This window comes from Mycteria americana, unplaced genomic scaffold, assembly GCF_035582795.1.
Source record: "Mycteria americana isolate JAX WOST 10 ecotype Jacksonville Zoo and Gardens unplaced genomic scaffold, USCA_MyAme_1.0 Scaffold_158, whole genome shotgun sequence".
Taxonomy (NCBI): domain Eukaryota; kingdom Metazoa; phylum Chordata; class Aves; order Ciconiiformes; family Ciconiidae; genus Mycteria; species Mycteria americana.
The window spans coordinates 368-20,846 of record NW_027445498.1 but is presented as its reverse complement, the minus strand read 5'-3'; the positions used below and the strand labels follow the sequence as shown (position 1 = coordinate 20,846).

The window sequence follows — 20,479 nt, the reverse complement described above, 5'->3', positions numbered from 1 at the left end:
GACCCCAAGGAACTCGGGGGGACTCCAAGGGATCCCCAAGGGCCTGGGGGGACCCCAGGGGGTGGACGGGGAGATCCAGGGGGTCGGGGGGACCACAAGGAACTCGGGGGGACTCCAAGGGATCCCCAAGGGCCTGGGGGGACCCCAGGGGGTGGCTGGGGAGATCCAGGGGGTCAGGGGGGACCCCAAGGAACCCCCAAGGGCTTGGGGGGACCCCAGGGGGTGGCCGGGGAGATCCAGGGGGTCAGGGGGACCCCAAGGAACCCCCAAGGGCTTGGGGGGACCCCAGGGGGTGGCCGGGGAGATCCAGGGGGTCAGGGGGACCCCAAGGAACTCGGGGGGACCCCAAGGAACCCCCAAGGGCTTGGGGGGACCCCAGGGGGTGGCCGGGGAGATCCAGGGGGTCGGGGGGACCCCAAGGAACTCGGGGGGACGTGGTTGGGGGGACCCCAAGGGGTCGGGGGGACCCCAAGGGGTCAGGGGGACCCAGAGGTCCCTGTGGGACCCAGGCACTGGGGGGGGGGGGGGCCCAGCAATTTGGGGGGCCCTGGGGGGACCCAGGCATCGGGGTGACCCCTGCGCTGACACCCCCCCCCCCTCCCCCCCGGGCTGCCCCCACCCCACAGCAAGGGGTGACCCCAAACTGGAGGGGGACCCAGGCGTCCGGGTCCTGTTCCCCCCCACCCCAGAGGACCTGGGGGGGGGGTGGGGGGTCGTGCTGCCCCTCCCCCCGCCCCCCCCCCCCCCCCATGACCTATGCAATAAAGCCCGAGCGTGGAGTGAGCGCAGTCCTTGGGGGGGGGGGGGTTCACGCGTGGGGGGGGGGGGGGGGTGTCTGGCACACGCATATGCATGGGCTCTGCACCATCCCCCCCCCCCCCCATTTGGCCTCCTAGAGACCCCCCCATCCCAGTGCCCCCAGTTTGGCTTCCCAGTACCCCCCCCCATCCCATTGCCCCCCCCAGTTTCCCCTCCCAGTCCTCCCAGTTCAGGCTGCAACCAGCAGCAGGGTCAGAGGTTTATTCTGTACAAAAGCCCCCCCTCCCCCCCCCCCCCAAAACCCCGGGGGGTCGTGACCCCCAAAACCCACGTGCGGGAGGCTGGGGGGGGAGGGGCAGTAAAGTGGTCAAAGTGCAGGGGGGGGTGGGGGTCCCCCCAGGGGTAGGGTTTTTTTTGGGGGGGGGGGGGGTTGGTGACGTGCTGGCTTCAGCCCCAGGCTGGGAAGGGACCCGGGTGTCTGGGGGTGCCCCCCCCCCCATCCCCTCCCAGTGACGCTACTGGCCTTTAACTGGGAATGGGTCACTGGGAGGAATTGGGGGGGGGACGACACCCCCATCTTGAGAGGACCCAGGCGTCCCGGGAGCCCCCGCAGGGTCGGTGACCCTGCGGGGGCTCCCGGACGCCTGGGTCCTCTCCGGGGGGGGGGGGGGGGGGGGGGGGTCTATGGGGGTGCAGTGGTTGGGGGAGGGGGGTCCCCGCCGCCTGGGTCCCCCCAAGTTGTGCTTTAAACCAGCCCTGGGGCTAAATATTTACAAGGGGGGGAGGGGGGGGGAAGACCCCTCCCCCATGGAGGGGGGTCCCAGGGATCCAGGGGGAGGGGATCCAGGGATCTGAGGGGGTCTTGGTTCTCCCCCCCCCGAGATTGGGTGGGTTCTGGATGGATCCAGATCCCGGTTCCAGATTGGGGTTGGAGATGGTGTCCAGCCAGATCCGGTGCCGGATCCTGGTGCCGGATCCCAGGGCTGGGTCCTGGTGCTAATACTGGATCCCGGGGCCAGATCCTGCTGCCAGATCCCAGTGCTGTGTCTCGTTGCTGGATCCCAGTGCCGGATCCCAGGGCCAGACCTCGGTGCCGGATCCCGGGGCCAGATCCCGGTCCTGCATCTCACTGCTGGATCCTGGTGCCGGATCTCGTTGCTGGATCCCAGGGCCAGATCCTGGTGCTGGAGCCCGGTGCCAGATCCCAGTTCTGTATCTTGTTGCCGGATCCCGGTGCTGGATCCCGGTGCCGGATCCCGGTGCTGGATCCCAGCCCCATTTCCAGGCTGATCCTGAACCCTGGATCTGGCTCCCAGCTCCCGGCCACTTCTCCCGCTCGGCGTCCAGCTCCGGCCGCAGGGGCTGTGCCGGGACGGGGCGATGCCGGACCGTGCCGTGCCGGGGTCCCTATAGGGCACCGTGCCAGGCTGTGCCGCACCGTGCCGTGCCGGGGATCCCTCCAGGGAGCTGTGCCGCACCGTGCCGCGCCGGGGTCCCTGCAGAGCACCGTGCCGTGCCGGACTGCGCCGTGCCGGGGTCTGACCGAGCACCGTGCCGTGCCGGGGGTTCCTGCAGAGCACCGTGCCGTGCCGGCCAGTGCCACGCCGCGCCGTGCCGGGGTCTCTGCAGGGCACCGTGCCGGCCTGTGCCGTACCGGGGTCCGACCGAGCACCGCGCCGTGCCAGACCGTGCCGTGCCGTGCCAGGCTCCAACCGAGCACCGTGCCGTGCCGGACCGTGCCGTGCTCCTACAGGGCACCGTGCCGGGCCTCGTAGCGTGCCAGCAGAGCCCGGAAGCGGGCGAGCTCCCGGCGGGCAGCCGCCACCTCCTGCCGCAGCGCCGCGTTCTCCCGCTCCAGGAAGGCGGCACGCACCGAGATCTGGTTCTCCTTCAGCCGCCGCGCGTCCCGCGAGCGCTTGGCCGCCGCGTTGTTCTTGCTGCGCCGGCTCCAGTACTTCTCATCCTGCGGGGACCGGGGACGCTGGGGACCCCCCCACGGGCGCGGGGTCCCCCAGGGATGCCGGGGTCCCTCCCGGACACCTGGGACCCCCCCCGCCCATGGCCTGCGCTCCCCCCCGACGCCTGGGTCCCCCCCTTGATGCTGTGGGTCCCCCCCCCAGCCCCCTGGGACCCCCTGGGTGCCTGCGTCCCCCCCCAGACGCCTGGGTGCCCCCAAACTCCTGGGTCCCTCCCAGACACCTGGGACCCCCTGATCCCCCCAACTCCTGGGTCCCCCTCCCCCCCCCGGGATTCCTGGGACCCCCCCAGCCCCCTGGGACCCCCTGGGTGCCTGGGTCCCCCCCCTTGATGCTGTGGGTCCCCCCCCAGCCCCCTGGGACCCCCTGATCCCCCCAACTCCTGGGTCCCCCTCCCCCCCCCGGACCCCCTTTGGTCACCTGGGTCCCCCCAAACACCTTTGTGTGTCCCCCCCCCCGGGATTCCTGGGTCCCCCCCAGCCCCCTGGGACCCCCTGGGTCCCCCCCGACACATACCCCCCCCCCCCCCCGCGGACATCTGTCCCTGTGTGCCCCCCCCCCCAGCTGGGTCCCCCCAATTCCTGCCCCCCCCCCCCACCCCCCCCCACCTTCTGCTCCTCGGGCACATGGACCTTCCGGGCCTTCCTGGCGATGGGCTGCGGCCGCAGCTCGTCCTGGGAGAAGCGGAGCCGCCGCGGGTCGAAGGGGCCCCCCCCGGCCCCCCCCAGCGCCTCCGCCTCCAGCAGCGGCTCCCCCGGCGCCGGGGGGGTGGGGGGGCCCCGGGGGGGGCCGGGGGCTGCGGGGGGAGGGTCAGAGCGGGGCCGGTGCCACCCCCACCCTGGGGGGGGGGGGGGGGAAGGGGTCCCCGGTACCGCTGGGACGGGACTGGGGGGTCCCCACCGCGGGGGGGAGGGGCGGAGGGGGGGGGTGTCGCTGGCTTTGGGGGTCCCTATTGCAAGGGGGGGGGGTATCGCGATGGGAGGGGCTGCATGGGGGTTTCTATCGCGACACGGGGATGCACAGTCGTGTGTCGTCCGTGTCCCGTCTCCCCCCCCCCCCCCCGCGCGCGGCGGGGCGGCACGTGGCGGGGCGGGTGAGCCCCGGGGGCTGGGTCCCCCGCGCACGTGCGTGGGGCGGGGCCAGGGACAGCCCCGGGTCCCCCCACGCGTGTCCTCCCCCCCCCCCCCCGCCCGGACTCCCCAGTGTGCCCCCCCCCCCCCCGCACTCCTGGGTCCCCTTCCACTCGCGTGGGTGTCCGTGTCCCCGCGTCCCGTCCCCCCCCCCGGTCACACCCACCGGCCGGTCTCGCGTGGGCGGGGGGGGACTCGGGGCTGGGGGGCAGCCCGTGCTCCCGCAGGAACTCATCCAGGTCCACGTACTCCAGCTCCCCCGCGGCCCCGGGGCGCTCCCACGGGGGGGGCCCCACGAAGGCCCCACGGCACCCGGCCGCCTCCTCCATCCTGCCGCGCCCACGGACACGCGTCACCACGCGTGGGGGAGCGGGGGGGGGGGGAACACGACACACGGGACGGAACGGACACCGGGGTGTCGTGTGTCCCCCCCCCCCGCCGTTAACTCCCCGGGGGGCCACGTGACCGGCCGCACGTGACAGCTCCACACGCGTGGGGGACACGGGACACGCGTGTGCGCGCGGGCTGCGCGGGGGGGGGGGGGGGGGCGCACGTGCGGCGCTCACGTGGGAGCTCCCGCCCCCACGTGCGCCTTCATGTCGACCGGCCCCGGGACGGCGCCCACGGACGGCGGGGGGGGGCGGACACCGACCCCTCCGGCGCCCACCCGAGGAGTGGGGGGGGACCCTGGTGTCCCGTGGGGGGGCTGGGGACCCCGATCCTAATCCCCGTTCGTGCCCCCCGCGGTCTCAGCGTGGGGGTCGCGCATCTTCCCCCTCCCGGTGCCTCCCCCCCCCCGCCCGGGGTCCCGGTGCCCCCTCCAGTCCCGGTGCCGCCCCCCGCTGCCGGTGCTCCCCCGGGTCCCGCTGCCCCCCGGGTCCCGGCGCCCCCCCCCCCCCGGCCCCGATTCCCCCCTCCCCCGGCCCCGGTGCCCCCCGGTGCCCCCGGTGCCCCCCGCCCCGCTCCCCCGCGCCGCTCCGACCTGCCGCCCCGCGCCCCGCCGTGCCCTCGGCATGAGCCGCCCGCGGGGGCGCTGCGCCCCCCGGGGGGGCGGGGTCTGCCCGAGCCACGCCCCCATGCCACCGCTGCGCCTATCCCCGCCCGCCCTGCCTGTAAGCTACGCCCCTCGCTCCGCCCAGCGGGCCGCGGGGCGGGGCGTCGCTTGCCCCGGCCCCGCCTCCTGAGCGCACGTTGCGCTTCCCTCATTGGCCCTCCCCGACTTATTCCCCCTCCAATCCCCGCCCCCGCTGCAGGTGTCGCCCCGCCCCTCCCCGCAAAGGGCGGGGCTCCTCCCCTCTGTCGGGCCCCGCCCCCTGGCGCCCACCGCGGCCAATAGGAGCGCGGGGGGGCGGGGCCGGCGGTCATGCGGCGCGGCCATGGGCGCCGCGCGGGGGCGGGGAGGGCGGGGCACTGACCTAGATTTAGCCAATGGGGCGCCGCGCGGTGGGCGGGGCCTGACCCAGTTTTGGCCAATAGGGGCGGGAGCGGGGGGCGAGGCCTGAGGGGCCGCGAGCACGTGGGGCCGCACGTGCCCGCCCGGGGGCGGGGGAGGGAGAGCTCTTAAAGGGGCCGCGCCCGGCGGGCGGGGCGGGGCGGGGCGGCCCTGGGGGAGGGGCACACGGTCCGGCGAGGAACCCCGCGACCCCCCGCACGTGACGAGGTCCCTCGCGGTGACGTCACCGTCCCCACGACCATACCGCCCTCCCCGTGACACCCTCCCCCCCCCCCCACCCCACGTCCCGGGGCCTCCCCACAGGGGGACACGGGGCCCGGCGGCCCCTGCCTCACGGCTCCCCGAGGGGCGTGTCGTCATTTCCGCCCCCGGGAGCGGTTCCCTCCAAATCCGCGCCTCTGGTTGGCCGGGAGCAGCCCCTCCCCCCCCCCCCCCGCCGGGGGTCCGAGCTGTCGGCCATCTTTGAAGTGGGCACCGTGGCACGGGGCGCCATCTTGGATGCGGGCGACCCCCGGGCGCCATCTTGGGTGAGGGCATCAGCCGGCCGCGCGCTGCCATCTTGTCTCGGGCCCCGTTCGGCGCCGGGCAGCGGCCGCCATCTTGGCGGGGGAGGAGGGCGCCGCGGCGCCATCTTTACTGTGGGCAACGCCCCCCTCCCTTCTTTTAATCCTCCCCCCTCCCGTCCCGGGTGTGGGGATCTCCGCGACCCCCCCGCGTCCCGCGTGGGGCGGGGGGAGGGGGGGTGTCCCGGTGTCCCGGACGCCTGGGTCGTGTCTGTCGTGTGTGTGTGTCCCCCGCCCCCCCCTTCACCGCGGTATCGCAAAGGATTGTGGGGCGGGGGCGGGGCTTGCGTCACGTGTCCCCGGCCGGGGGGTTCCGGCTCCGGCGGGGGAGGCGCGCCCGGCCAGGCCCGTCCGTGCGGGGTCCAGGGCGGCCCCGGCCCCGCGCCCCCGGCCCAGCCCCCCCCGGGACCCCGGCCCAGCCCAGCCCCGGCCCCGGGCCCGCCCCCCCCCCCCCTCCCCCCCCGGCCCCGGGCGGACGGGCCTGGTTCACCCCCAGGTGAGTGACCCCCCCCCCCCCATCGCTCCCGGGGCCCCCCCCGGGGCTGAGGGACCCCCATAGCCCCCCCCCCCCCCAGGGCGAGCTGCGCCCCGTTAACTCCCCACACAAGGCCGTGGGGACCCCAACCACCCCCCCCCCCCCAAGATCCCACAGGCCCCCAAAAAACCAAGGGACCCCCCAGCCCAGCCCCACGTCCCGCCTCTGGGCTCCTCCCCCCCCCCCCATCCGCCTCCTACCCCCCCAAAAAGCCGAAGGGACCCCCCCCAGCCCCACCTCTGGGCTCATTCCCAGGCCCATCCGCCCCCTGCTCCCCCCAGACCTCAACCCCCCCCCCCCAAAAAAAGCCAAGGGAACCCCCCCATATCCAGCCCTGAGCCCGCCTCTGGGCTCCTCCCCAGGCCCAGCGGACCCCCACCCCACCCCCCCCACCTCTCACCCCCCCCTCCCCAGGTCGCAGCCCCCCCCCCCTCCCCGGGCGGAGATGGAAGCCAACGTCAGCGACGAGAGCGTCCACTTCCAGAGCTACCCCTTCGACTTCCTCGAGTTCCTCAACCACCAGCGCTTCGAGCCCATGGAGCCCTACGGCCACGAGCACCCCAAATCCCTGCCCGCCCTCCCCTGCCCCCAGCCCCCCTTCGACTACCCCCCCCTTCCCGGCGCCCCCCCCTTCGACCGCCCCCCCGCCGCCAAGCACAAGGACTTCAAGGCCGAAGGCGGCGCCTCCTCGTCCTCCTCTTCCTCTTCCTCCTCCCAGCCCAAAAAGGCGGAGGGCGGCGTGGGGGTGCAAGCGGGGGCCCCCCCGTACCCCAGCCCGGCCGTGCCCCCCCCGCCGCAGCCTCTCTTTGAGGCCGCCGGCGCCTTCAACGCGCCCCAGTGGGGCATCGTGGACCTCTCCAGCCACCAGCACCTCTTCGGGGGGCTGAAGCGGGGTGGGACGGTGGCGGTGGCGACGGGGACGGCGGCGGCGGGGACCCCAGCGGCCCCCCCGGCCCCCCCAGAGACGGCCTCGAAGGAAGAGAAGAGTTATTTCCGCCGGCTGAAGTATTTCATGGAGCGGCGCTTCCCCTGCGGCGTCTGCCAGAAGTCCTTCAAGCAGTCGTCCCACCTGGTGCAGCACATGCTGGTGCACAGCGGCGAGCGGCCCTACGAGTGCGGCACCTGCGGCCGCACCTACAACCACGTCTCCAGCCTCATCCGCCACCGGCGCTGCCACAAGGAAGCCACCGAGGACGGCGGTGCCGCCAGCGTCACCCCCGTGGCGGTGGCCACCACCTCCGGGGTCGTGCCGGCACCCAACGGGGCCGGTGGGGTCTTGCCGGCGCCCAACGGAGTCAACCCCTTGGCGGGCGGGGTCAACGCGGCGCCCAACGGCGTCAACGCGGCGCCCAACGGGTCGGCCTGGCGGCGAGCGGGGTCATGCCGGCGCCCAACGGGGTCAACGCGGCGCCCAACAACGGGGTCAACGCGGCGCTGAGCGGCGTCATCCCGGCGCCCAACGGGGCCGCCGCGGCGCTGAGCGGCGTCATCCCGGCGCCCGGCGGAGTCATCCCGGCGCCCAGCGGGGTCATCCTGGCGCCCAGCGGGGTCATCCCGGCGCCCGGTGGGGTCACTTTGGCGCCCGGCAGCGCCACCCCGGCACCCAGCGGCACCGCCCCGGACGGCCCCTTCACCTGCTCGCTGTGCTGGAAGGTCTTCAAGAAGCCGAGTCACCTCCACCAGCACCAGATCATCCACACCGGGGAGAAGCCCTTCACCTGCTCGGTGTGCGCCAAGAGCTTCAACCGGCGCGAGAGCCTCACCCGCCACGTCAAGACGCACTCGGGGCTGCTGCGGGTGCCCTGCGCCGTCTGCGGGAAGGAGTTCCGGGATCCGGCGTACCTGCTGCGGCACCAAGCCGCCCACAGCGGCCAGCGCCCCGACTACAAGTGCGAGGTCTGCGGCAAAGCCTACGCCGCCCCGCAGAGCCTGCTGCGGCACCGGCAGGTCCACGCCGGCCCCAAGGCCGGCGCCGCCGCCGCCGTGTACCCCGGCGTCCCCAAGGGAACGGCAGCGGCGGTGCCGGTGTTCCCCGGCGCCTACGCGGCGCCGGAGGGGGAGGCGAAGGCGGGCGAGGGCGGCTTCTTGTCCCCCCCGCCGGCCGCGTTGCTGGCGCCAGGGAAGAGTTTTGGCTGCGGCATCTGCGGGCGGGCCTTCGGCCGGCGGGAGACGCTGAAGCGGCACGAGCGGATCCACACCGGGGAGAAGCCGCACCAGTGCGCCGTCTGCGGCAAGCGCTTCCGCGAGTCCTTCCACCTCAGCAAGCACCACGTGGTGCACACCCGCGAGCGGCCCTACAAGTGCGAGCTCTGCGGCAAAGCTTTCGGCTACCCCCAGAGCCTGACCCGGCACAAGCAGATCCACCGGCTGCCGTTGCCTTGCGGCTTGGGGGGTGCCGGGACCCCCCCCGAGGGGCTGAGCTACGGCTGCGGCGAATGCGGCGAGCGTTTCCCCGACCTGTTCCGCGCCGTCAACCACAAGGAAGCCCACGCCGGGGAGAAGCCCTACGGCTGCGACGCCTGCGGCAAAGCTTTCGGCTTCATCGAGAACCTGATGTGGCACAAGCTGGTTCACCAAGCCGCCCCCGAGCGGCTGCTGCCCGAGGGGGGGCCGCCGGCCGAGAGCGGGCTGCAGCCCCCCGAGGAGCACCCGGTAGTGCCGAGCGGCGAGCGTTTCACCTGCGGCACCTGCGGGCAGAGCTTCAAGCATTTCCTGGGGCTGGTGACCCACAAGTACGTCCACCTGGTGCGGCGGACGCTGGCCTGCGGCGTCTGCGGGCAGAGCTTCGCCGGCGCCTACGACCTGCTGCTGCACCGACGCCGGCACCTGCAGAAACGCCACTTCGGTTGTTCGGTCTGCGGGAAGCGTTTTTGGGAAGCGGCGTTGCTGATGCGGCACCAGCGCTGTCACACCGAGGAACGGCCCTACCGCTGCGCCGTCTGCGGCCGGGGTTTCCTGCGCTCCTGGTACCTGCGGCAGCACAAGGTGGTGCACACCGGCGAGCGCGCCTACAAGTGCGCGCTCTGCAACAAGCGCTTCGCCCAATCCTCCAGCCTGGCCGAGCACCAGCGCCTCCACGTCGTCGCCCGCCCCCAGCGTTGCCAAACCTGCGGCAAGACCTTCCGTTACCGCTCCAACCTCCTGGAGCACCGGCGCGTTCACCTGGGCGAGAAGGTTTACCGCTGCGAGCTGTGCGGCAAGAGCTTCTTCTACCTGTCCTCCATCCTGCGCCACCAGCGCTCGCACGACGCCCGCCGCGACCTGCGCTGCTCCGCCTGCCTCAAGCTCTTCAAGGACCCCAAGTACTTCAGCAAGCACCTGCAGACCCACCAGGGCGGGCGCCCCTTCAAGTGCAGCACCTGCGGCGAAGCCTTCAGGAACACCTACGGCCTCAAGAAGCACCGGCACGGCCACAAGCTCGAGCGCCTGGCCGCCCTGGCGCACAAGGACGCTTGAGGACGGGGCGCGGCGGCGGGCGCCCCATGGGAGGGGGGAGGCGGCGGGGCCGGGCGGCGCGGCGGCGACGCGGATCGTCCTGGCGCGAGGCGGCTCGGCGCGGCGCGGCGTGGCTCGGCACGGATCATCGCGGTGCAACGCAGCTCGGCACAGGGCGACGTGGCTCGGCTCGGCATGGTGCGACGCGGCTCATCCTGGCGCAGCTCACCAAGACGTCATACGGCTCGGCGCGGCGCGGTGCCGCGCGGCTCGGCGCGGCTCGCCGTGGCGTGGCTCGTCGCGGCGCAACGTGGCGCGGGACGGCTCGGCACGGCTCGGCACGGCAAAGCTTGGCTCGGCACGGCTCGGCCCACCGGACGCGGGGGATTCGCGTGGACGCGCCCCCCCCCCCCCCCCGGCGCCCCTCGCACCGAGCCCGGACGCCCGGGTCGCCCCGGGGGGGCCGGGGCGTGGGGAGACCCCCCCCGGCGCCCTCCGTGCCGCAGAGGGGTTTCTAACCCCCCAGGTATATAAATAAATGCAAATATAAATTTATATCTATATAAAATATCTATGATAGAGTTTCCGCACCCCCGCCTGGCAAGGGGGGGTCCCGGCGCGGGCAGAGACCGGCCGCAGCTCGCCGCAGCGATGGGCGGGGGCGGGGGGCCGCGACCTTCGACCCGGGGATGTACAGACCAAGCCGATATTAAACCGTGGATGCGACCCTGGGGGTGACTCCTTCCGGCGCCGGCGGGGCGGGGCGGGGCTGGGCGGATCGCGGGGGGGCGGGGGGGCTGGTGGGTGGGCTGGGTCATGGGTGGGTTGGTTAGTTATGGGTTGGTTGGATCGTGGGTTAGTGGGTTGGTTAGTTGATGGGTTGGTTGGACGATCAGTTGGGGGTTGGTTAGTTGATGGGTTGGTTGGTTAATGGGTGGATTGGTAGTTGGTGGGTTGTTTGGGTGATGGGTGGGTTGGTTGGGTGATGGGTTGGACCATGGACAGGTTGGTTAGTTGATGGGTTGGTTGGTTAGTTAGTCAATGGGTTGGTTGGCTGATGGGTTGATTGGTTGGTTGATGGGTTGGACCGTGGGCGGGTTGGTTGGCTGATGGGTTGGGTTGGTTAGTTGATGGGTTGGTTGGTTAATGGGTGGATTGGTTAGTTGGTGGGTTGTTTGGGTGATGGGTGGGTTGGTTGGGTGATGGGTTGGACCATGGACAGGTTGGTTAGTTGATGGGTTGGTTGGTTAGTTAGTCAATGGGTTGGTTGGCTGATGGGTTGATTGGTTGGTTGATGGGTTGGACCGTGGGCGGGTTGGTTGGCTGATGGGTTGGGTTGGTTAGTTGATGGGTTGGTTGGATGATGGGCTGGTTAGCTGGTTGGCTCAGGGGTGGGTTGGTTAGTCAATGGGTTGGTTAGTTGATGGGTTGGTTGGTTGAGGGGTTGGTGGTTGGTTGGCCGAGGGGTTCAGGGGTTGGGTGGGTGGGGGACGGTTCGTGTTGGGTGTTGGCCATTGGCCGCTGGTTTTTGGGGTGCCCCTCCCCCCCAGAATGAGACAACGGGAGAAAAAAGGAAAAACCAAAAAAGAGCTTTTTAATAATAATTAAAAAAAAAAACAACATCAAGTTGGGGAGACCTGGGGGGGCCTCGCACGGGGGCCGGGGGGAGCAGCTTCATGGGGGGACGGGCAGCGCGGACCCTGTCCCCAGGGCCACCGTCCCTCCGTGCTGGAGCCCCGAGGCCACCGTCCTTCAATGTCCCCCACCCCAGGGCCACCACCCCTCTCCAACGAGCTCCACGGCCACCATCTCTCCACGTCCCCAACCCCAGGGCCACCACCCCGCCACGATGAGCCCCAGGGCCACCATCTTGCCATGTCCCCAACCCCAGGGCCACCATCTTTCCAAGCACGAGCTCCATGGCCACTATCTCTCCATGTCCCCAACCCCAGGGCCACCACCCCTCCACGATGAGCTCCATGGCCACCATCTCTCCATGTCCCCAACCCTAGGGCCACCACCCCTCCATGGATGACCTCCATGGCCATCACCCCTCCATGGATGACCTCCATGGCCACCATCTCTCCATGATGAGCTCTGTGGGCACCACCTTTCCACATCCCCAACCCCTGGGCCACCACCCCTCCACAGATGACCTCCATGGCCACCACCCCTCCACAGATGACCTCCATGGCCATCACCCCTCCATGGATGACCTCCATGGCCACCATCTCTCCATGATGAGCTCCGTGGCCACCACCTTTCCACATCCCCAACCCCTGGGCCACCACCCCTCCACAGATGACCTCCATGGCCACCACCCCTCCATGGATGACCTCCATGGCCACCACTCCTCCATGGATGACCTCCATGGCCACCATCTCTCCATGATGACCTCCGTGGCCACCACCTTTCCACGTCCCCAACCCCCGGGCCACCACCCCTCCACAACAAGCCCCACATCCACCACCTCTCCACCCCCCCACCCCTCCCACCCCCCCCCCCCCCCGCCACTCACGACCCCCCCACCCCCCTCACGGCGCCGGCGGCCGGGGCAGATGCTTGCGCCTGACGTGTCGTTGGAGGGTGTTCCTCTCCCCGAAACGCATGTGGCAGTGGGGACACTGGAAGGGTCGCTCCCCCGTGTGCACCCGTTGGTGGTGGGCCAGCTCCCCCAAGTCCGGAAGCGTCGGGGGCAGAGGGGGCAGGCGTGGGGCTTGCGGCCGGCGTGGGTGTATTTGTGACGCTCCAGGTGGGACGTTCTCTTGAAGGCTTTGCCGCAGGCGCGACAGACGTGGGGCTTGTGCTCCGAGTGGGTGATGCTGTGGCGCTGCAGGTAGGAGAGGTACTCGAAGGAACGGCCGCAGACCGGGCAGGAGAAGGCGCGACGGAGGGTCCCGGGACCCCCGGGTTCGGCCACCAGCACCGTATAGGGCAGCCCTTGGTTGTCGATCAGAAGGTAGCGACCCCCGGACGGGGGCTGGACCCACGGCGAGAGGTCGAGGAGGAGGAGGGAGGGTCCACGGGTGGTGGTGGGGGCGGTGGTGGCGGCGACGGGGCGGGGGGCGGCGGCGGGGGGTGGTTGGAGGTCTCGGTGCGGCTGTGGGGAGGGGGGGGGGGGGGGTTAGGGGGGAGGTGGGGGTCCCGGATGCCAGGGTTCACAGGGGAGCAGATCTGGGGGTCCCGAATGCCTGGGTCCCCAGGGTGGTGGGGCAGATATGGGGGTCCCGGATGCCTGGGTTCGCAGGGGAGCGGATCTGGGGGTCCTGGACACCCGGGACCCCTGGGTTGTGGGGCAGATATGGGGGTCTGGGTCCCCGGGGACGTGGGGGGATATGGGGGTCCCGGATGCCTGGGTCCCCAGAGTTGTGGGGCAGATCTGGGGGTCCCAAATCCCCGGGTCCCCGGGGTTGTGGGGGGCAGATCTGGGGGTCCCGGACGCCTGGGCCCCGGGGAGGGGGGGGGGGGCAGATCTGGGGGTCTGAGACACCGGTGTCCTCAGGGATGCGGGGGGCAGACATGTGGGTCCCAAATGCCGGCGTCCCTGGGGGTGTGGGCGGGCAGATCTGGGGGTCCCGGGCGCCTGGGTCCCCGGGGATGTGGGGCAGACATGGGGGTCCCGGACACCGCTGCCCCCCCCCCCCTCCCCGGTCCCCCCCCCACCCCCCGGTTACCTCCCGGCGGCTCCGCGCCCCGGGCCCCACCTCGGGCCCTTCATGGGGCCCCGCTCAGGCCGCGGCGTCTCCGGTCGGGACCGACCCCGGCTGCGCGCCCGGGGGGGCGGGGGGGGGGCGTCCGGAGCCGCCGCATCGGGGTCCCCCGGCCCCGCGGGGCGGGAGGGGGCGCCCGGTGGGGGGGGGGGGGGGGTGCGGAGGAGGGGGGGGGGGGGCCTCGGCCCGCGCCGGTGTCGCAGCGTTTGGTGTCCGGGTGGAAACGCCGCGCGGAGACGCGTTCCTCCCACCCCCCCAGTCCACCCCACGGGGGGGGGACGACGACGACGCGGCGCTTCTGGACTCTGACCCCCCCCCCCACCCCCCCACCCACGCGTGTCAGTGCACAGCCCCGCAGCGCGTGTCTGCGTGCGCGCGCCTGTGCGTGTCAGTGCAGGGTCTCCCGTGCGCACACGCGTGTCCGTGTCCGCCCCACGCGCTCCCCGCGGCGGCGGTAAGGGAGACACCACCCCCCCCTCCCCACGGGGGATGTTTTTCGGCTCTGCTTAGGGGCGGCTCTTTCGCGACGCCCCCCCCCCCCCTCCCCCGCTTCGCCTTTCGCTCGCGGCCGCGCTCGGAATTTTGCCCCGGTCCCTGCGCGGGCGGCGGGGGCGGGCGGCGACTCAGGGAGCGTCGCGAAAGAGCCGCCCCCGAGCAGAGACGCAAAACATCCCCGGGGGTGGGGGGTGGTGGTGGGGGTTGGGGGGCGGGCGGAGGCGGGGAGAGGCGGGGGGGGGGGGGGGGGGCAGGCGGAGGAGCGGGGCCCGTGCCCCCCCCCCCCCCCCGCCCGTAGTCTCCCCCCCCCCCGCGTCTCCCTTCGCCGTCGCTCCCCGGCGGCTCTTTGCAGACGGTCCCTGCCCGGGCGGCGGCCGCCGGGCGGATGCGGAGCGGGGTGAGCGCGGGGGCTCGGCCGGGACACCCCCCCCCCCCACCGGGACCCCCCCCCAAACCGGGACCCCCCCCCATAGGGACCCCCCATAGGGACCCCCCCCCCCAACCCGCCACCGGCCCGGCTCCCCCCGCCCCCGATTTGGGGGGACCCCCCCCATGGTCTGTTTTTGGGGGGGGTCCCGGTTTTTGGGGGGGTCCCGTTTTGGGGGAGGGGGTTGGTCCCGGTTTGGGGGGGTCTCGGCGAGGGAGGTCACGGTTTGGGGGAGTCTCGGTCTGGGGGGCACTGGTTTGGGGGGGGGGGGGCTGGGTTTTGGGGGTCTGCGGAGTGGTCCCGGGAGGGGGTGTCCGGTTTTGGGGGGTCCCGGGGGGGGGTCCATGGGGGGGGGGCCCTGGGGGGGGGACCCGGTTTGGGGGGGTGTTGGGGGGGTGCTCGGGGACACACACACAAGGTTTGGGGGTCTTGGGGGGTCCCGGGGGGCGGTTCCGGTTTGGGGCGGTCCTGGGGGGGTGTCGTGGTGTGGAGGGGCCCCGGGGGGGGGTGTCCCTTCGTGGGGGTGTCCCAGGGATTTGGGGGGTCCCGGGGGGTCCCGGTGCTGCTGCACCCCGGTGACCCCCCGCCCCCCCCCGCAGCGTCCTGCCGAGATGCCCGGAGGCAGCGGGGGGGCCGGGGGGGTCCCCGCCATGGCCGAGCGCCGCCGCCGACCCGGTACTGGGGGGCCCGGGGGGGCTTTGGGGGTGCCCGGAGGGGGGCAAGGACCCTGGAAGGGGGTGGGAACCCCCGGGGGGTGACAGGGGGCTGGGGGGGAGGGGCTGGGACTCGGGGGGGGGGGGGGGGGCTGGGGACACGAGGGGGATCTGGGGGGGGCAGGACTCTATTGGGGGGGCAGGGCCCCTCTGGGGGTGGGCAGCACCCGGGGGGGGGGGGGGCAGGGACCCCAGGGGGGTTGGGAGGTGCAGAGGCCTCATTTGGGGGGTGTCAGTGCCCCGGGGGGGGCAGGGACCCCCTTGGGGGTGCTGGGGGGTCAGGATACCCTGTGGGGGATGGGGGGTGATGGTGACCCCCCCTGTCCCCCCCCCACAGTGAAGAAGGACGAGGAGGCCTTCGAGATCTCCATCCCCTTTGAGGAGCCCCCCCACGTTGAGCCCCCCATCTTCTACAGCCTCAGCCCCCCCCAGAGCAGCTTCGAAGGTGAGGGGGGCCCCGACACCTGGGTCCCTTGGGGGGGTCACAGTGGGCAGAGTCCCTGGGGGTGGGGGGGTCCCCAGCTGGGCGGGGTGGGGGGCAGCATCCCTGGGGATGTGGGGCTGGGGGTCCCAAGCCGGGGGTCCCCTGGAATGTGGGGCTGAGGGTGGGGGTCCCCACAGCCCCCCGAGGTGCAGGGGGTCCCCAGGGACGTGGGGCTGGGGGTCCCCAAGTAGGGGGTCCCCAGGGACATGGGTCTGAGGGTGGGGGTCCCCAGAGTCCCCCGAGGCACAGGGGGTCCCCAGGGCCGTGGGTCTGAGGGTGGGGGTCCCCAGAGCCCCCCGAGGCACAGGGGGTCCCCAGGGCCGTGGGTCTGAGGGTGGGGGTCTCCAGACCCCCCCGAGGCACAAGGGGTCCCCGGGGCCATGGGTCTGAGGGTGGGGGTCCCCAGAGCCCCCCGAGGCACAAGGGGTCCCCGGGGCCATGGGTCTGAGGGTGGGGGTCCCCAGAGCCCCCCGGGGCACAGGGGGTCCCCAGGGCCGTGGGTCTGAGGGTGGGGGGTCCCCAGAGTCCCCCGAGGCGCAGGGGGTCCCCAGGGCCGTGGGTCTGAGGGTGGGGGTCCCCAGAGCCCCCTGAGGCGCAGGGGGTCCCCAGGGCTGTGGGTCTGAGGGTGGGGGTCCCCAGAGCCCCCGAGGCACAGGGGGTCCCGGGCCGTGGGTCTGAGGGTGGGGGTCCCCAGAGCCCCCAGGGCACAGGGGGTCCCCAGGGCCGTGGGTCTGAGGGTGGGGGTCCCCAGAGCCCCCCGAGGCACAGGGGTCCCCAGAGCCCCCCAGGGCACAGGGGGTCCCCAGGGCCGTGGGTCTGAGGGTGGGGGTCCCCAGAGCCCCCCGAGGCACAGGGGTCCCCAGAGCCCCCCGGGGCACAGGGGGTCCCCAGGGCCGTGGGTCTGAGGGTGGGGGTCCCCAGAGCCCCCCGGGGCACAGGGGTTCCCCAGGGCCGTGGGTCTGAGGGTGGGGGTCCCCAGAGCCCCCCGAGGCGCAGGGGGTCCCCAGGGCCGTGGGTCTGAGGGTGGGGGTCCCCAGAGCCCCCCGAGGCACAGGGGTCCCCAGGGCCGTGGGTCTGAGGGTGGGGGTCCCCAGAGCCCCCCAGGGCACAGGGGGTCCCCAGGGCCGTGGGTCTGAGGGTGGGGGTCCCCAGAGCCCCCCGGGGCGCGGGCGCAGCTGCACCTGGCCCTGGAGCGGAACGCCTGGCTGCAGAAGCGCATCGAGGACCTGGAGGAGGAGCGGGATTTCCTGCGCTGCCAGCTCGACAAGTTCATCTCGGGCGCCCGCGGCGGGGACGGTGAGGGGACACGGGGGGGGGGACATGGGGGGGACGCGGGGGATGCTCAGGGCAGGGGGTATGGGGGGGGACACGAGGGATGGGGGACATGGGGAGGGTCAGGGCAGGGGGAATGGGGACATGAAGACAGGGGGTCTGGGGGTGACATGGGGACAGGGGGTTTGGGGGATGTGGGGACAGGGATGGGGACGTGGGGACATGGGACAGGGGGTCTGGGGGGGACACGGAGGGCAGGGGACGTGGGGAGGCTCAGGACAGGGGGACAGGGGGTCTGAGGGGACACGGGGACAAGGATGGGGGGACATGGGGTCTGGGGGAGACACGGGGACAGGGGGTTTGGGGGGGACATAAGGGATGGGGGACATGGGGAGGGTCAGGGCAGGGGCACAGGGGGTCTGGGGGGCACAGGGGGTCTGGGGAGACAGGGGAATGGGGACATGGGGACAGGGATGGGGGGACAGGAGGACAGGGACATGGAATCTGGGGGGACATGGGTCTGGGGGAGACATGGGGACAGGGGGTTTGGGGGGGACAGGAGGGATGGGGGACATGGGGAGGGTCAGGGCAGGGGCACAGGGGGTCTGGGGGGACGTGGGGACATGGGGACAGGGGGACAGGGATGGGGGGACAGGGGGATGGGGGCATGGGGAGGGTCAGGGCAGGGGCACAGGGGGTCTGGGGGGACGTGGGGACATGGGGACATGGGGACAGGGGGTCTGGGGGTGACATGGGGACAGGGATGGGGGGACAGGAGGACAGGGACATGGAATCTGGGGGGACATGGGGACTGGGGGGGACATGGGACAGGGATGGGGGAGAGGGGAATGGGGACATGGGGTCTGGGGGAGACATGGGGACAGGGGGTCTGAGGGGGACACGAGGGATGGGGGACATGGGGAGGGTCAGGGCAGGGGGATGGGGGTCTGGGGGGCACAGGGGGTCTGGAGGGACAGGGGAATGGGGACATGAGGACAGGGGGTCTGGGGTGACATGGGGACAGGGGGTTTGGGGGGGACAGGAGGGATGGGGGACATGGGGAGGGTCAGGGCAGGGGCACAGGGGGTCTGGGGGGACGTGGGGACATGGGGACAGGGGGACAGGGATGGGGGGACAGGGGGATGGGGGCATGGGGAGGGTCAGGGCAGGGGCACAGGGGGTCTGGGGGACGTGGGGACATGGGGGACATGGGGACAGGGGGTCTGGGGGTGACATGGGGACAGGGATGGGGGGACAGGAGGACAGGGACATGGAATCTGGGGGACATGGGGACTGGGGGGGACATGGGACAGGGATGGGGGAGAGGGGAATGGGGACATGGGGTCTGGGGGAGACATGGGGACAGGGGGTCTGAGGGGGACACGAGGGATGGGGGACATGGGGAGGGTCAGGGCAGGGGGATGGGGGTCTGGGGGGCACAGGGGGTCTGGAGGGACAGGGGAATGGGGACATGAGGACAGGGGGTCTGGGGGGTGACATGGGGACAGGGGGTTTGGGGGGGACAGGAGGGATGGGGGACATGGGGAGGGTCAGGGCAGGGGCACAGGGGGTCTGGGGGGACGTGGGGACATGGGGACAGGGGGTTTGGGGGGGACAGGAGGGATAGGGGACGTGCGGAGGCTCGGGGCAGGGGATGGGGGTCTGGAGGGACGTGGGGACAGGGATGGGGGACACGGGGACAGGGATGGGGGACAGGGGCACAAGGGGACAGGGGGTCTGGGGGGACAGGGGGGCGGGGGACGGGGAGGGGCACGGGGTGGGGGACGGGGACTCGGGGCCGCGGGACACGGGGGGCCACGGGACCCAGGCAGGCGGGGACAGAGGGACGCTGGCGGCGGGGGGGACGCGGGGACGCCGACCTGGGGGCGGCGGGGGGGCCCGGCCGCCCCGGCCCCCCCCCGGCGCTGAGCGCTGCCCGCAGAGGAGCACGGCCGCGGGAAGGCGCCGCCGCGGCGGGGGGACGCGGGGGACCCCCGCAACGGGGAGGTGACGGACAACGACAGCGTCGCCTCCTCCCTCGGCCCCTCCGAGGACGGCGGCACCGGTGACCGGCGGCGGCAGAAACCCAAAAGCGGCGTCACCCGGCGCCGCGTCGGCAAAGCCCGGACCCGCGAGCGGCAGCGGGGTGAGACCCTGGGGACACCGGGGACCCTCCTGGGGACGCATCTGGGGACACTGGGGACGCATCTGGGGACACTGGGACCCTCCTGGGGACACATCTGGGGACACCGGGGACCCTCCTGGGGACGCATCTGGGGACACTGGGGACGCATCTGGGGACACCGGGACCCTCCAGGGACACTGGGGATGCACCTGAGGACACTGGGACCCCCTGGGGACACCGGGGACCCTCCTGGGGACACAGCTGGGGACACCGGGACCCCCTGGGACACTGGGGACGCATCTGGGGACACCGGGACCCTCCTGGGGACACATCTGGGGACACCGGGGACCCTCCGGGGACACTGGGGATGCACCTGAGGACACTGGGACCCCCTGGGGACACCGGGGACCCTCCTGGGGACACAGCTGGGGACACCGGGACCCCCTGGGGACACTGGGGACGCATCTGGGGACACCGGGACCCTCCTGGGGACACATCTGGGGACACCGGGGACCCTCCGGGGACACTGGGGATGCACCTGAGGACACTGGGACCCCCTGGGGACACCGGGACCCTCCTGGGGACACATCTGGGGACACCGGGGACCCTCCAGGGACACTGGGGACGCATCTGGGGACACCGGGACCCTCCTGGGGACACTGGGGACGCATCTGGGGACACTGGGACCCTCCAGGGACACCGGGACCATCCTGGGGACACATCTGGGGACACCGGGACCCCCTGGGGACACTGGGGATGCACCTGGGGACACTGGGACCCCCCTGGGGACACCAGGGTCCCCCCCCCTAGGGTCACCCGGTCCCCTCCAGGACCCCCCAGGCCACCCCGTCCCCAGGGTCCCCCATGCCGGTGGCCACAGCTGGAGGTGACAGTGCCTCTTCTCTGCCCCGTGTCCCCCCCCCGTCTGTCCCTGTTGTCCCCACCCCTGTGTGCCTCCGTGCCCGGTGTCCCTGCTCCCCTCTGTCCCCTATCCCTGTCCCTGTGTCCCCATCCCATGTCCCCCACGTCCCCGTCCCCGTCCCTTATCCTCCCGTCCCTGTCCCCCATCCCCGGTCCCTTGTCCCTGTGTCTCCATCGCCTTGTCCCCATGTCCGTGTCCTGCCTCCCTGTGTCCCCATGTCCCCATCCCTCTGTCCTCATGTCCCTGTCCCCATCCCTCTGTCTCCCATCCCCATGTCCCCATCCCCACGTCCCTGTATCCCCCTGTTCCCATGTCCCCATGTCCCATGTCCCCATCCCCACGTCCCTGTGTCCCCCATCTCTGTATTCCCGTGTCCCCATGTCTGTCCTGCATCCCTGTGTCCCCATCTCCCTGTCCTCATGTCCCTGTCCCCATCCCTCTGTCCCCCATCCCCATGTCCCCATGTCTTGGTGTCCCATG

At 72.7% G+C, this 20,479-nt stretch overlaps 4 protein-coding genes and 1 long non-coding RNA gene across 5 annotated transcripts; 3 read left to right on the top strand and 2 right to left on the bottom strand.

Annotated features, from left to right (window-relative positions):
- Window positions 1-2,503: 2,503 nt before the first annotated feature.
- On the bottom strand, window positions 2,504-4,895 carry DBP (D-box binding PAR bZIP transcription factor). The gene is made up of 4 exons (XM_075489482.1): window positions 4,848-4,895; window positions 4,032-4,195; window positions 3,344-3,531; window positions 2,504-2,722 (listed from the first exon to the last, which is right to left on the bottom strand). The coding sequence occupies exons 2-4, from the start codon at window positions 4,192-4,194 to the stop codon at window positions 2,507-2,509; spliced, it is 567 nt and encodes a 188-aa protein (XP_075345597.1). The 5' UTR covers window position 4,195; window positions 4,848-4,895; the 3' UTR covers window positions 2,504-2,506.
- A 1,462-nt stretch (window positions 4,896-6,357) lies between these two features.
- On the top strand, window positions 6,358-9,930 carry ZNF865 (zinc finger protein 865). Its single transcript, XM_075489478.1, has 3 exons — window positions 6,358-6,377; window positions 6,831-7,608; window positions 7,845-9,930. Exons 2-3 carry the CDS (start codon window positions 6,862-6,864, stop codon window positions 9,870-9,872), a joined length of 2,775 nt encoding a protein of 924 aa, XP_075345593.1. The 5' UTR covers window positions 6,358-6,377; window positions 6,831-6,861; the 3' UTR covers window positions 9,873-9,930.
- An 11-nt stretch (window positions 9,931-9,941) lies between these two features.
- LOC142403270 (uncharacterized) lies at window positions 9,942-10,406 on the top strand. Its single transcript, XR_012773638.1, has 2 exons — window positions 9,942-10,049; window positions 10,085-10,406. It is a non-coding gene; the product is annotated as an uncharacterized LOC142403270 (long non-coding RNA).
- Window positions 10,407-11,424: 1,018 nt separating this feature from the next.
- LOC142403275 (uncharacterized) lies at window positions 11,425-13,372 on the bottom strand. Its single transcript, XM_075489485.1, is given in 5 exon segments — window positions 11,425-11,887; window positions 12,068-12,111; window positions 12,262-12,531; window positions 12,534-12,951; window positions 13,043-13,372. Coding segments are annotated over 3 exon segments (894 nt in total). The 3' UTR covers window positions 11,425-11,887; window positions 12,068-12,111; window positions 12,262-12,385.
- A 971-nt stretch (window positions 13,373-14,343) lies between these two features.
- Window positions 14,344-19,098, top strand: CCDC106 (coiled-coil domain containing 106; the record flags this gene model as incomplete). The annotated part of the gene is made up of 5 exons (XM_075489484.1): window positions 14,344-14,453; window positions 15,083-15,158; window positions 15,534-15,641; window positions 16,833-16,976; window positions 18,895-19,098. Coding segments are annotated over exons 1-5 (544 nt in total), but the record flags the coding sequence as incomplete, so codon positions are not given.
- Window positions 19,099-20,479: the final 1,381 nt, after the last annotated feature.

What these genes read in the sequence shown, in the direction of transcription:
- DBP (XM_075489482.1), bottom strand. Translation starts at nt 4,194, where the DNA reads ATGGAGGAGGCGGCCGGGTGCCGTGGGGCCTTCGTGGGGCCCCCCCCG. An exon ending in CGCCCACGCGAGACCGGCCG is followed by an intron (nt 3,532 to 4,031) that starts GTGGGTGTGACC and finishes CTCCCCCCGCAG; the next exon opens with CCCCCGGCCCCCCCCGGGGC. An exon ending in ATGTGCCCGAGGAGCAGAAG is followed by an intron (nt 2,723 to 3,343) that starts GTGGGGGGGGGT and finishes CGGTCCCCGCAG; the next exon opens with GATGAGAAGTACTGGAGCCG.
- ZNF865 (XM_075489478.1), top strand. Translation starts at nt 6,862, where the DNA reads ATGGAAGCCAACGTCAGCGACGAGAGCGTCCACTTCCAGAGCTACCCC. An exon ending in GCCACAAGGAAGCCACCGAG is followed by an intron (nt 7,609 to 7,844) that starts GACGGCGGTGCC and finishes AACGGGGTCAAC; the next exon opens with GCGGCGCTGAGCGGCGTCAT.